The 13,107-nt window shown below is 38.2% G+C and overlaps 1 protein-coding gene across 5 annotated transcripts in view; it reads left to right on the forward strand.

Moving 5' to 3' along the window:
- Positions 1-12,603, forward strand: part of FDX1 (ferredoxin 1) — a 36,667-nt gene extending 24,064 nt beyond the window's left edge. For 3 of the 5 annotated variants that reach the window (XM_086339110.1, XM_086339114.1, XM_086339109.1), the window contains exons 3-4: positions 1,545-1,674; positions 11,639-12,603. In XM_086339110.1, coding sequence (XP_086195236.1) covers positions 1,545-1,674; positions 11,639-11,765 — 257 coding nt within the window. In that variant the 3' untranslated portion in view covers positions 11,766-12,603. Of the gene's footprint in view, positions 1-1,544; positions 1,675-2,752; positions 2,844-11,222; positions 11,282-11,638 lie in introns of those variants that run through there. The other 2 variants (XM_086339113.1, XM_086339112.1) reach the window with 2 other exon arrangements.
- Positions 12,604-13,107: the final 504 nt, after the last annotated feature.

Below are 13,107 nucleotides of genomic sequence, written 5' to 3' on the forward strand. Positions count from 1 at the left end.
TTTGTCAGAAGTTTTTGAGCAGGAGCTGGGTAAACCCTGGGAAAAGGGTGTTGGAAAGCATATTCAGTCAGAGTTTGGTTGGACTAGATGACTTTTCGGTTCCCTTTTTATAGTGCCTGGCGTGTAATAGGCACTCAATAAACAACTGTAAAATTAATGACTTTTAAAAACATGGAGCAGGAGAAATATTCTCTTTATTTTAAACCAGTGTGACTCTTAAAGTGACTTCTTTGATTCTGTCCTGATTATCAGTTCAGTTCAGTTCAGTCGCTCAGTCGTGTCCGACTCTGCGACCCCATGAATCTCAGCACGCCAGGCCTCCCTGTCCATCACCAGCTCCGGGAGTTCACCCAGACTCACATCCATCGAGTCAGTGATGCCATCCAGCCATTTCATACTCTGTCATCCCCTTCTCCTCCTGCTCCCAATCCCTCCCAGTATCAGAGTCTTTTCCAATGAGTCAGCTCTTCGCATGAGGTGGCCAAAGTACTGGGGTTTCAGCTTTAGCATCAGTCCTTCCAAAGAAATCCCAGGGCTGATCTCCTTCAGAATGGACTGGTTGGATCTCCTTGCAGTCCAAGGGACTCTCAAGAGTCTTCTCCAACACCACACTTCAAAAGCATCAGTTCTTCGGCGCTCAGCCTTCTTCACAGTCCAACTCTCACATCCATACATGACCACTGGAAAAACCATAGCCTTGACTAGACAGACCTTTGTTGGCAAAGTAATGTCTGCTTTTTAATATGCTGTCTAGGTTGGTCATAGTTTTCCTTCCAAGGAGTAAGCGTCTTTTAATTTCATGGCTGCAGTCCCCATCTGCAGTGATTTTGGAGCCCAAAAAGATAAAGTCTGACACTGTTTCCACTGTTTCCCCATCTATTTCCCATGAAGTGATGGGACCGGATGCCATGATCTTCATTTTCTGAATGTTGAGCTTTAAGCCAACTTTTTCACTGTCCACTTTCATCAAGAGGCTTTTTAGTTCCTTTTCACTTTCTGCCATAAGGGTGGTGTCATCTGCATATCTGAGGTTATTGATATTTCTCCCGGCAATCTTGATTATAAAGAAAGATTGAGAGGGAAGAATATTTAACTTTATTTAGATATCAGTTTGATTACTTTCTGATCCCTCTTACATACCACAAAAGCTCCTATAAATTGTGTTGAGTTCTCCAGGAAAAGGTAAGTAACTTCTACAGCTGTATGTAAATTATTAACTATATAAATTTAAAAGGCATAAATTTTTGTATCTATACATGTCTCATTAACTTCTAAACTCTTTGATATTAGGATTTGTATTTTTGAGTCTCCCTCACAGCATCTAACCCATAACCTCTTAAAAGTAATATTTGAAGGTGATTTCCAACTCTGTGTGTATCGGGTATGCGGAGTTGTCCCTAATTCTCATTATTATTCAGAAATAAAGTCCTACCATTGATGTGTGCTAATGCTGATTTTTAAATTTAGAAATTACTTAATTCCAGTCGATTTTGAATCTTGCTGAATGTAGAGAGGAGTGCTTTCAATGTGTGTTGCTTTTGTAGGTGCATGTGAGGGAACCTTGGCTTGTTCTACCTGTCACCTCATCTTTGAACAGCACATATTTGAGAAATTAGAAGCAATCACTGATGAGGAGAATGACATGCTTGATCTGGCATATGGACTAACAGATAGGTAAGATTTTCAGACCATTTCTGTTGTAAGAATCATCTGGGAGGGTGAAAGTTTTATTTGTTCATGTCTGTCTCTGACCAGAGACATGTAATCTGCGTGCATGTAATAGTGTTCTCCCTGTGTAGACAGATAAGTCGCAAACTTTGAATATCAAATATATGACATTTCTCCATGTATTCTACAGTTTAACCCTTATGAAGCTTTCCTTTTAACAAAAGTAAAAAAAAGTTAACTGGAAGTATTAGAAGATAAGTTCTGGATCCTAATAAATCTTCTTTCATCTGTTTTTATTCAAGGAATTAATATTTGTCACATTTAATGAGTTGGGATGAAATATAATGCTTTTTTATGGTATTCTTGAAGGACAGATTTGATAATTGAAAGAAATTATAATGAAAAGTTTTACCTACTTGTGAGAATACAGTTTTCAGAAACTTTATAATAGTTATGTTAAAATGAGTAGTTTTAATTGTACATTGAAGAAACTCAGATCTTATTCTTGTTATTAATAGAATTATTCTTTTTTTTCTTTTCTTTTATTTTAACTTTACAATATTGTATTGGTTTTGCCATATATCAAAATGAAGTGGTAAGATTTATAGTAGTAAGTGATATCAAGTGATACTTTTTTTCTTTTAATTATCTAGTCTTTTGGTTTGAGTTAGGGAAGATATGGAGTTAATTTAATGTTTCAAAGGGCAAGATAATCAGAGTTTACTTCAGGTTGGCTTTGACTTTTAACTCCAGTTTTGTGGCCCTAATGAAAAATAGTTGAAAACAATAAAAAAGTAATAATAAACTTTATTTCATGTGTATTATGTAACCACCATTTTCTTAGACCCTTGATGTAAACTCTGTAATCCTCAACAAAAGTTTTTAGTTCATTGGTATTTATTGTGGCTGCCACCTACCAGTCTCCCTCATATCTTCAGGTGCCACATTCTCTATCAACACCTCCTTTTCTGTTCTAAAGGATAATACACACTACACACTCAGTGGTTGTGTCGATTTGGTTCTGAAAATTGTTTCTCTCAATGTGAGGGGTAAACCATAGCTAACTGCTTGCTCTTTTATTCAGATAAAATTTATAGGTGCACGTAACAGATAATACTCTGAACAAAAAGAAAAAATGAGAGGAAAGGGAGAGCTTCATTAAAGGAGAGATACAAGACTGTGAGAAGATATAAGACCTATTGCAAATGTAAGCTAGCCAAAAATTTTGATGGTAAAATTTAGACGTTTTAGAACAAAATAATGGAAAGCAAGAAATAGCTTTTATGACATTTTATAGCTGGTATTCTTATGTGCACAGAATTGTAGTAGAAATGCTCTGTGGGGAAAGTTCAGTTCAGTTCAGTTGCTCAGTCGTGTCCAAATCTTTGTGACCCCATGAACCATAGCATGCCAGGCCTCCCTGTCCATCACTAACTCCTGGAGTTTACCCAAACCCATGTCCAGTGACTTGGTGATGCCATCCAACCATCTCATCCTCTGTCGTCCCCTTCTCCTCTTGCCTTCAATCTTTCCCAGCATCAGGGTCTTTTCCAATGAGTCAGCTCTTGGCATCAGGTGGCCAAAGTATTGGAGTTTCAGCTTTAGCATCAGTCCTTCCAGTAAACACTCAGGACTGATCTCCTTTAGAATGGACTGGTTGTATCTCCTTGCAGTTCAGGGGACTCTCAAGAGTCTTCTCCAACACCACACTTCAAAAGCATCAATTCTTCAGTGCTCAGCTTTCTTCACAGTCCAACTCTCACATCCATACATGACGACTGGAAAAACCATAGCCTTGACTAGACAGACCTTTGTTGGCAAAGTAATGTCTGCTTTTTAATATGCTGTCTAGGTTGGTCATAACTTTCCTTCCAAGAAGTAAGCGTCTTTTAATTTCATGGCTGCAGTCACCATCTGCAGTGATTTGGGAGCCCAGAAAAGTAAAGTCAGCCACTGTTTCCACTGTTTCCCCATCTGTTTCCCATGAAGTGATGGGACCAGATGCCATGATCTTCGTTTTCTGAATGTTGAGCTTTAAGCCAACTTTTTCACTCTCCTCTTTCACTTTCATCAAGAGGCTCTTTAGTTCTTCACTTTCTGCCATAAGGGTGGTGTCATCTGCATATCTGAGGTTATTGATATTTCTCCCGGCAATCTTGATTCCAGCTTGTGCTTCTTCCTGCCCAGCGTTTCTCATGATGTACTCTGCATAGAAGTTAAATAAGTAGGGTGTGGGTAAAGAGTATAATGCTTTTAACAGGTAGGATTTAGAAAGCATTCATAAAATGGAATGAAAATAATTTTGTTCAAAAATGGTAACTGCATGTAAACTTCTGTTTCTAGGGTACTATATATTTCCAAAGATTAAAGGAAACTCAGTCTTTAGATCTAGGTTTATTTTAAAATTAAGTTTGATGTAAGTGTCCTTGATTTTTAGATTGAAGAGCATTTTAATGTTATTAGAGAGTGTACTTAGCCTTGATTAATAATGGACTGATGATCCTTTAGTAACAAGAATAAGTTCTGATTAATTTTCTTTAATGTACAATTAAAACTATTCATTTTAACATTATTATTATATTTAAGTTTTTCTAAAAACTGTATTCTCTCAAGTAGGTAAAACTTTTCATTATAATTTCTTTCAATTATCAAATCTGTCCTTCAAAAATACCATAAAAAGCATCAAATTTCATCTCAACTCATTAAATTGTGGCAAATATTAATTCCTTGAATAAAAATAGATGAAAGAAGATTTATTAGGATCTAGAACTTATCTTCTAATACTTCCAATTAATTTTTTTTTACTTTTGTTGAAAGGAAACTGATGATCCAATATTTCATCATTGTATCTCTAGTGCCTGACTCAGAAAGGGCATCATCACCAGCTGTTTTTGGAATTAATGGTTGATAGCTTCAGGAATGATTTGTGAATCTATTTTTGATAGTTGTCATTGCTCCCTGCAACCAGTTTCCATGGATAACCTACACAGAGGCCTCATTTTCATATTTGTAAAATGGGGATAATAAAATAGTACCTACCTCATAGGATTGTTGTGTCATGTCAGTAATGCATGCTCGTGCAGCTCCTTAAATAGTGTCTGATGGAAAAAGCATTCACTCAGTGGTTGTTGTTGGCATTTTAACTATAAAATATTAACTCATATGCCAGACATTTACTGTAATGCCTACAATCTTAACAAAGATTGTTTCTAACCTTCAGAGTTTGCAGTATTATCACCACCTTATGGGACAGGGCTTCGTTCTCAGAGATTTGCCAAGGCCACATAGCTGGAGAATGACAGAGCCCTGGTTTCAGTCAGTTACATTGGACCCCAAAGCCCTTGGTTTCTTGCAGTTTGAAGCTCCTTCTTTGCTTTGAAAACCAAACTTTAGAAGTCAAGTTAACACACCTAGTATATTTCGCTGTTAGGTGTATATGACAAAGTGGCTGTAGAAAATGTCTTCAGGGTTTGCACAAGTGGGAGATTTTGTGGGGTTAATAATGAAAATTAATTATGGGAATTATGGGAATGACTGGAGGAGAAGCTAAATGCTGGTTGATAGTAGGCAAGTGAATGTGTGAAGGGGGAGAGCCAGCAGGAGAACCAATATTCCTGCTGGTTAAGGAGTGGTGAGATGAGCTTGCAGATAGAAGAGAGATTAGTTGAAGATATGAAAGTAGCTGTGGTACCTGCCCCGCCAACCCCCACACAGAACAGCTCTGTGCTCCTGAACCTCCCAGGGATGTTTCCTTCCTGCAGCCCAGGGTCTGGCCCTAGGTTCCTTTAGGATGTCTAAGACCTTGTCTAGGCAGTGAGCTCAGGGGACCTGGGCTTTGTTTTCTGTCTCCTCCAACCTCTTTCCAACACCTTATCCCATCGAAGTCACCTCAATAAATAATACCTTACTGTTTAATTTGTGGCTTGACCTGTGAGTAGTTTTTTTTTTTTTTTTTATGCATTTTATTTTATTTATTTATTTTTTTTCTTATTGTTTTTTTTTTCTCTTTTTTTTTTATTTTAATTTTTTCCTGAACCCTCCTCCCTCCTCCCTCCCCATACCATCCCTCTGGGTCGTCCCAGTGCACCAGCCCCAAGCATCCAGCATCGTGCATTGAACCTGGACTGGCATCTCGTTTCATACATGACATTTCACATGTTTCAATGACATTCTCCCAAATCTTCCCACCCTCTCCCTCTCCCACAGAGTCCATAAGCCTGTTCTATACATCAGTGTCTCTTTTGCTGTCTCGTACACAGGGTTATTGTTACCATCTTTCTAAATTCCATATATATGCGTTAGTATACTGTATTGATGTTTTTCCTTCTGGCTTACTTCACTCTGTATAATAGGCTCCAGTTTCATCCACCTCATTAGAACTGAGTCAAATGTATTCTTTTTAATAGCTGAGTAATACTCCATTGTGTATATGTACCACAGCTTGCTTATCCATTCATCTGCTGATGGACATCTAGGTTGCTTCCATGTCCTGGCTATTATAAACAGTGCTGCGATGAACATTGGGGTACACGTGTCTCTTTCCCTTCTGGTTTCCTCAGTGTGTATGCCCAGCAGTGGGATTGCTGGATCATAAGGCAGTTCTATTTCCAGTTTTTTAAGGAATCTCCACACTGTTCTCCATAGTGGCTGTACTAGTTTGCATTCCCACCAACAGTGTAAGAGGGTTCCCTTTTCTCCACACCCTCTCCAGCATTTATTATTTGTAGACTTTTGGATCGCAGCCATTCTGACTGGTGTGAAATGGTACCTCATAGTGGTTTTGATTTGCATTTCTCTGATAATGAGTGATGTTGAGCATCTTTTCATGTGTTTGTTAGCCATCTGTATGTCTTCTTTGGAGAAATGTCTATTTAGTTCTTTGGCCCATTTTTTGATTGGGTCATTTATTTTTCTGGAGTTGAGCTGTAGGAGTTGCTTGTATATTTTTGAGATTAGTTGTTTGTCGGTTGCTTCATTTGCTATTATTTTCTCCCATTCTGAAGGCTGTCTTTTCACCTTGCTAATAGTTTCCTTTGATGTGCAGAAGCTTTTAAGTTTAATTAGGTCCCATTTGTTTATTTTTGCTTTTATTTCCAATATTCTGGGAGGTGGGTCATAGAGGATCCTGCTGTGATGTATGTCAGAGAGTGTTTTGCCTATGTTCTCCTCTAGGAGTTTTATAGTTTCTGGTCTTACGTTGAGATCTTTAATCCATTTTGAGTTTATTTTTGTATATGGTGTTAGAAAGTGTTCTAGTTTCATTCTTTTACAAGTGGTTGACCAGATTTCCCAGCACCACTTGTTAAAGAGATTGTCTTTAATCCATTGTATATTCTTGCCTCCTTTGTCAAAGATAAGGTGTCCATATGTGTGTGGATTTATCTCTGGGCTTTCTATTTTGTTCCATTGATCTATATTTCTGTCTTTGTGCCAGTACAATACTGTCTTGATAACTGTGGCTTTGTAGTAGAGCCTGAAGTCAGGTAGGTTGATTCCTCCAGTTCCATTCTTCTTTCTCAAGATCGCTTTGGCTATTCGAGGTTTTTTGTATTTCCATACAAATTGTGAAATTATTTGTTCTAGCTCTGTGAAGAATACTGTTGGTAGCTTGATAGGGAGTGCATTGAATCTATAAATTGCTTTGGGTAGTATACTCATTTTCACTATATTGATTCTTCCAATCCATGAACATGGTATATTTCTCCATCTATTAGTGTCCTCTTTGATTTCTTTCACCAGTGTTTTATAGTTTTCTATATATAGGTCTTTAGTTTCTTTAGGTAGATATATTCCTAAGTATTTTATTCTTTTCGTTGCAATGGTGAATGGAATTGTTTCCTTAATTTCTCTTTCTGTTTTCTCATTATTAGTGTATAGGAATGCAAGGGATTTCTGTGTGTTGATTTTATATCCTGCAACTTTACTATAATCATTGATTAGTTCTAGTAATTTTCTGGTGGAGTCTTTAGGGTTTTCTATGTAGAGGATCATGTCATCTGCAAATAGTGAGAGTTTTACTTCTTCTTTTCCAATTTGGATTCCTTTTATTTCTTTTTCTGCTCTGATTGCTGTGGCCAAAACTTAGTTTTGGAAGCATCCTTCTGGGAGCTGAGCTTCAGAGCTCAACAAGGGAGCAGTTTCTGGGCCTACCCCAACAACCTGTTACTTTGGACAAACAAACAGATGGACAAATGGAGCACTCTGAAAGTTTCTGTAAGCTTGAAATAAACTGTATTTTTCTTTAAAAAAAAATTATGGGAATTCCCAAAATTAATTAATAATGAAATCAAGGAAGACTTGCAATCCGGCTCCTTCTCTAGAGGTTCTACACTGATCCACCTTAGAGCCGGAGACCTTCCAGGAGAAAGTAGGGGAGTGAGAGCGGTCCCAGCACCACTGCCTTACCTCTCAGGTTATAGAACCAGGAGGGTTTCCCCATGTTCTCCTATGTACTTCTGGTTCTTCTGTTACTGTGCTTACTTGATTCTGCCCTATATCATTGATAGCTTTTTCCATCCTCTTCCCCAAGTTCCTTGAAGACTAGCATTACTTAATTTTATATGAACACCAAGAGTATAACCAATAGTCTGTCTCAGGCTCACCACAATCTTTGTCTTGTCTCATTTTTGCTTGACTTGCTTTGGCTTGAAATTGGCTTGCCTCATTTTCTCTCTTGTTGAAAGAGCTTAATGCATAATTGAAGATTTTCAGTTCAGTTCAGTTCAGTCACTCAGTCCGTCCGACTCTGCAACCCCTTGAACTGCAGCACACCAGGCCTCCCTGTCCATCACCAACTCCCGGAGTTCACTCAAACTCATGTCCATTGAGTTGGTGATGCCATCCAACCATCTCATCCTCTGTCGTCCCCATCTCCTCCTGCCTTCAATCTTTCCCAGCATCAGGGTCTTTTCCAATGAGTCAGTTCTTCGCGTCAGGTGACCAAAGTATTGGAGTTTCAGCTTCAGCATCAGTCCTTCCAATGAACATCCAGGACTGATTTCCTTTAGGATTGACTGGTTGGATCTCCTTGCAGTCCAAGGGACTCTCAAGAGTCTTCGCCAACACCACAGTTCAAAAGCATCAATTCTTCAGTGCTCAGCTTTCTTTATAGTCCAGCTCTCACATCCATACATGATCACTGGAAAAACCATAGCTTTGACTAGACGGACATTTGTTGGCAAAAGTAATGCCTCTGCTTTTTAATATGCTGTCTAGGTTGTTCATAACTTTTTTCCAAAGTGCAAGTGTCTTTTAATTTTGTGGCTACAGTCACCATCTGCAGTGATTTTGGAGCCCAAGAAGATAAAGTCTGTCATTGTTTCCACCGTCTCCCCATCTATTTGCCATGAAGTGATGGGACCAGATGCTATTATCGTAGTTTTCTGAATGTTGAGTTTTACGCCAATTTTTTCACTTTCCTCTTATTTTCATCAAGAGGCTCTTTAGTTCCTCTTCACTTTCTGCCATAAGGGTGGTGTCATCTGCATATCTGAGGTTATTGATATTTCTCCTGGCAGTCTTGATTCCAGCTTGTGCTTCCTCCAGTCCAGCATTTCTCATGATGTTCTCTGCCTGTAAGTTAAATAAGCATGGTGACAGTTAAATAAGCATGGTGACAATATACAGCTTTGACTGACTCCTTTCTGTATTTGGAACCAGTCTTTTGTTCCATGTCCAGTTCTAACTGTAGCTTCTTGACCTGCATACAGGTTTCTCAAGAGGCAGGTAAGGTGGTCTGGTATTCCCATCTCTTTAAGAATTTTCCAGAGTTTGTTGTGGTCCACACAATTAAAGACTTCGGCACAGTCAGTAAAGGAGAAGTAGATATTTTTCTGGAACTCTCTTGCTTTTTGGATGATCCAGCAGATGTTGGCAATTTGATCTCTGATTCCTATGCCTTTTCTAAATCCAGCTTGTACATCTGGAAGTTAATGGTTCATGTACTGCTGAAGCCTGGCTTGGAGAATTTTGAGCATTATTTTACTAGCATGTGAGATGATTGCAATTGTGCGGTAGTTTGAGCATTCTTTGCTCAAGATTTTCTAATTTAACAAATAGGAACTACTGGCAGAAAGGGATTTTTTTCTATCAGCAGTCAATGTTTTCCATGACTGTAGTTGTTCATTGTTGTTGAGTCACTGTGTTGTGTCTGACTCTTTTTTGACCCCATAAACTGGAGCTGATTTCCTTCTCCTGGGAATCTTCCCAACCCAGGGATCAAACCTGTGTCTCCTACATTGGCAGGTGTGTTCTTTACTACTGAGCCAGCAGGGAAGCCAATGACTGTAGTACTTACTCCCTTTCAGGGCCCCTCCCAGAGTCCCTCATTGCTCACTAGTGAAAACATGAACCACCCCTTCATTGATGTTCAGAGCTGTCCGTGGCCTGACTACCTTTCTAGCCCATCACTCTTCCTGTCCTTGTCTGGCCTGCACAGCAGCCAAGTCAGAAATCCATATTAACTCAAACATGCCTTGAACCCCTATTACCTTTGCCTCAAATGCCTTTCTTCTTTATCTTTTATTAAGTATTAAATCCTATCCAATCTTCAGAACCCATTAGAAACACCATCTCCCCAGCTAGAAGTCAGTGCTTTCTCCTCAGACCTTACAGCTTTCTCTCTCATGACATTTGTCACAATCTCACATGTTAATTACCTGTGAATGTGTCTCAGCTCTTCTATTTGATTTAAAGTTCATGCCTTAATACTGATATTAGCAAATAATCCTTACAGTAGTCCTGTGAGGAACTCACTTATTATCCATCTTTAGGATGACATTCGGAAACTAATATTTGTCAGGATTAAGAAAGTTGCCTGTGAACACGTCACATTCAGTGCTGGATCTGAACCACATTCAGTCTGTGTGGTTCTAGCCCCTGTGCTGCCTCCTCCTGCCGTCCGTGGTGCCCGACATGTAAGAGGTGTTTAGTAAGGATCGAAGTGAACTGCTCTTTGCAAACCCACTGACATTTAGTTCTCTCCCTTTAGATGCTCAGCAGGTGCTTGATGAGTATGTTGATGAAATCAAGACCTGCATATCACATTCCATCAAATTTTTTGAAGGCAGTTAGAGTATGAGACAAATATAGTATTTATTTTTATGTGCCATTAAGAAATAAAAAGCTCTGCTAATTAAAATATGGTGTAAAATGATCTTATAACTTAACATTTTATGCTTGTTGAAAGATTTGTTTATACTTAGATTTAGAGCTACGAAGACATAAATTTGTACATCACTGTTTAAGATTCCTTTTTAAACATAAAATTGGTCATAATTCTGTGAAAAAAATGGAATTACAGTTATTCTTCCAGTGATAAATATTTACTTTCCTTTTATCAATTTATGCTGTTTCTGTATTTTTAATTTTTGTTTTGTAGTCTTTTTTTTTTTCTAGAAATTATTTTTATTTAAAGCATAATTGCTTTATAGTATTGTATTGGTTTCTGGCAAACAACAACATGAATCAGCCATAGTGTAATCTTTTTGGGCTGGAATTATTTTGAATGGTAATGAAATTCAGTACATAGTATTAACATATTTCCCATAACTCAGTTGAAGGGATGGATACCTCTGATGTGCCTGTCACCTCCCAGTGTAGTTGTGACTGTAAGGTAATTATTTTCTTGGCATTGCTAAAACCCCAGTTCTCTTCTCCAACGTTGTGTCTTCTCATTGTTTCATTGCCTGTCGTTCCTGTCACCAAAAATCAGTAGTTCTGATGAAACAATTAGTAGAAGATAGAAGCTAGAGGTTAAAATAAAACTTTGACATATCAACCTTTTTGTTTTCATGTTTACATTCTGTTATTCTCTAGTTGAAAGGGTTGGATGTATCTTTTTTGACTTAATGAAAACTTAAAAGGTAAATAAATCCCAGTGTTCTGGGTAAGAAAAGGTCGTATTAACTTTGTTGCCTTGTGAATAAGATATGCTTAATACTAAACCGTACCTTTCCCCTTTTTTATACAGATCGCGGTTGGGCTGCCAGATCTGTTTGACAAAGGCTATGGACAATATGACTGTTCGAGTACCTGATGCCGTGTCTGATGCCAGAGAGTCCATTGATATGGGCATGAACTCCTCAAAGATAGAATAAATAGGAATATTTTCACAACATTTTACCCTATTTTTATAATTATTATTTCTTAATGTAATTAAATGAGAACATGGATGAATGGATTTATCATTATGACTAGATTTACTAAATTCATCTGATACAACTGCTGAATTTTGTAGTTCTGAAAGTATGCCATTTTAATTTTGATTAAATTATAAAAACAAATACTAGAAAGTAGTTAGTATGAAAAACCTTATATATTTTACCTGTGATTGATCAGCAACATAAATCTTACGCCTACCTACCTATAAGTAAGTAGGTTAAAAAAGGGTGTCATTATCTCTCTTGGATGTGGGTGGAGGCAGAGATGTAAGGTGGCTTGTCTAGGGTCATACTGCTAATTAGAAGGTCAGTACTAGAACTGTACATGTTTAGATCGAAACTGGGGAAATTAGGGATCTCATTTAAAATCTGAGCACAGATAATAAAGCACTGTCAAAGATGTTTGGTCTCAATTCTGACTGAGGTGGAGGAGTAAACTAAAAATTAAATGTGTTTTTTTTTTTTTTAATCTTGATCAGAATGGTCTGTCTTTGTAATCTTTAAAAAGTAATGCTTATTTATAAATTTCTCCCTGTGACAGAATGGATATCTTACGGATTAGGTTTTCTCTGTCCTAAGAAGGGAACGAGGGGGCTACCATCCCCTCGGCCAGGACAGCCACGTGGTGTGCAGTGAGCATGCAGGCAGGGTCCTGGAGGACGGGGGGCTTGAGCCCTTCAGATCACCATCCATGCATGGCAGACATTTGTATTTTATCTTTATTGTGAATAAACTGATAAATGACAATAAAAGGGTATGAAGTATGCTCTTGAAAGTGTAATGAAACAGCAACTATTTTGGACTAATGGGGAAGGGCAGAAAAAAATTAGTGCAAAGTGAATTGTAAAGTTGAGTTAGCTTCAAGTATATCTGTGCACTTTGAGCATTAGAAGCCAGGTGCTAGAATCATCTGAAGGCTTATGATTCCCTCATGTGACTGGCAAGTTGATGCTGGTGTCCGCTGGGGATCTAGCAGGACCCTCATGTACGTACGGTCCCTTCGTGTAAGCCGGGTGTCCTTACAATGGGGTAGGTGGTTTCTGAGAGCCAGTGCCCTAAGAGGCGTATAAGCATTGCTAGGCAGAAGCTGAAAGTCATGGAGTATTGCTTTTGCTTGTTTGTTTCATTAGAAGTGAGACATCAAGTCTGACCCATCATTTGCATTGTGGGATTTCAGAGAATTTGCAGACAACATTTTTAAGCCATCACAGTAACCATTACTTTCAGATTAATTTACTAGCACTTCATTGCCTGTGAAGATTAGCCTTTTAATTAACAG

This window comes from Bos grunniens, chromosome 15, assembly GCF_055505025.1.
Source record: "Bos grunniens cultivar Pamir isolate PY7600 chromosome 15, Bosgru_T2T1.0, whole genome shotgun sequence".
Lineage (NCBI taxonomy): Eukaryota > Metazoa > Chordata > Mammalia > Artiodactyla > Bovidae > Bos > Bos grunniens.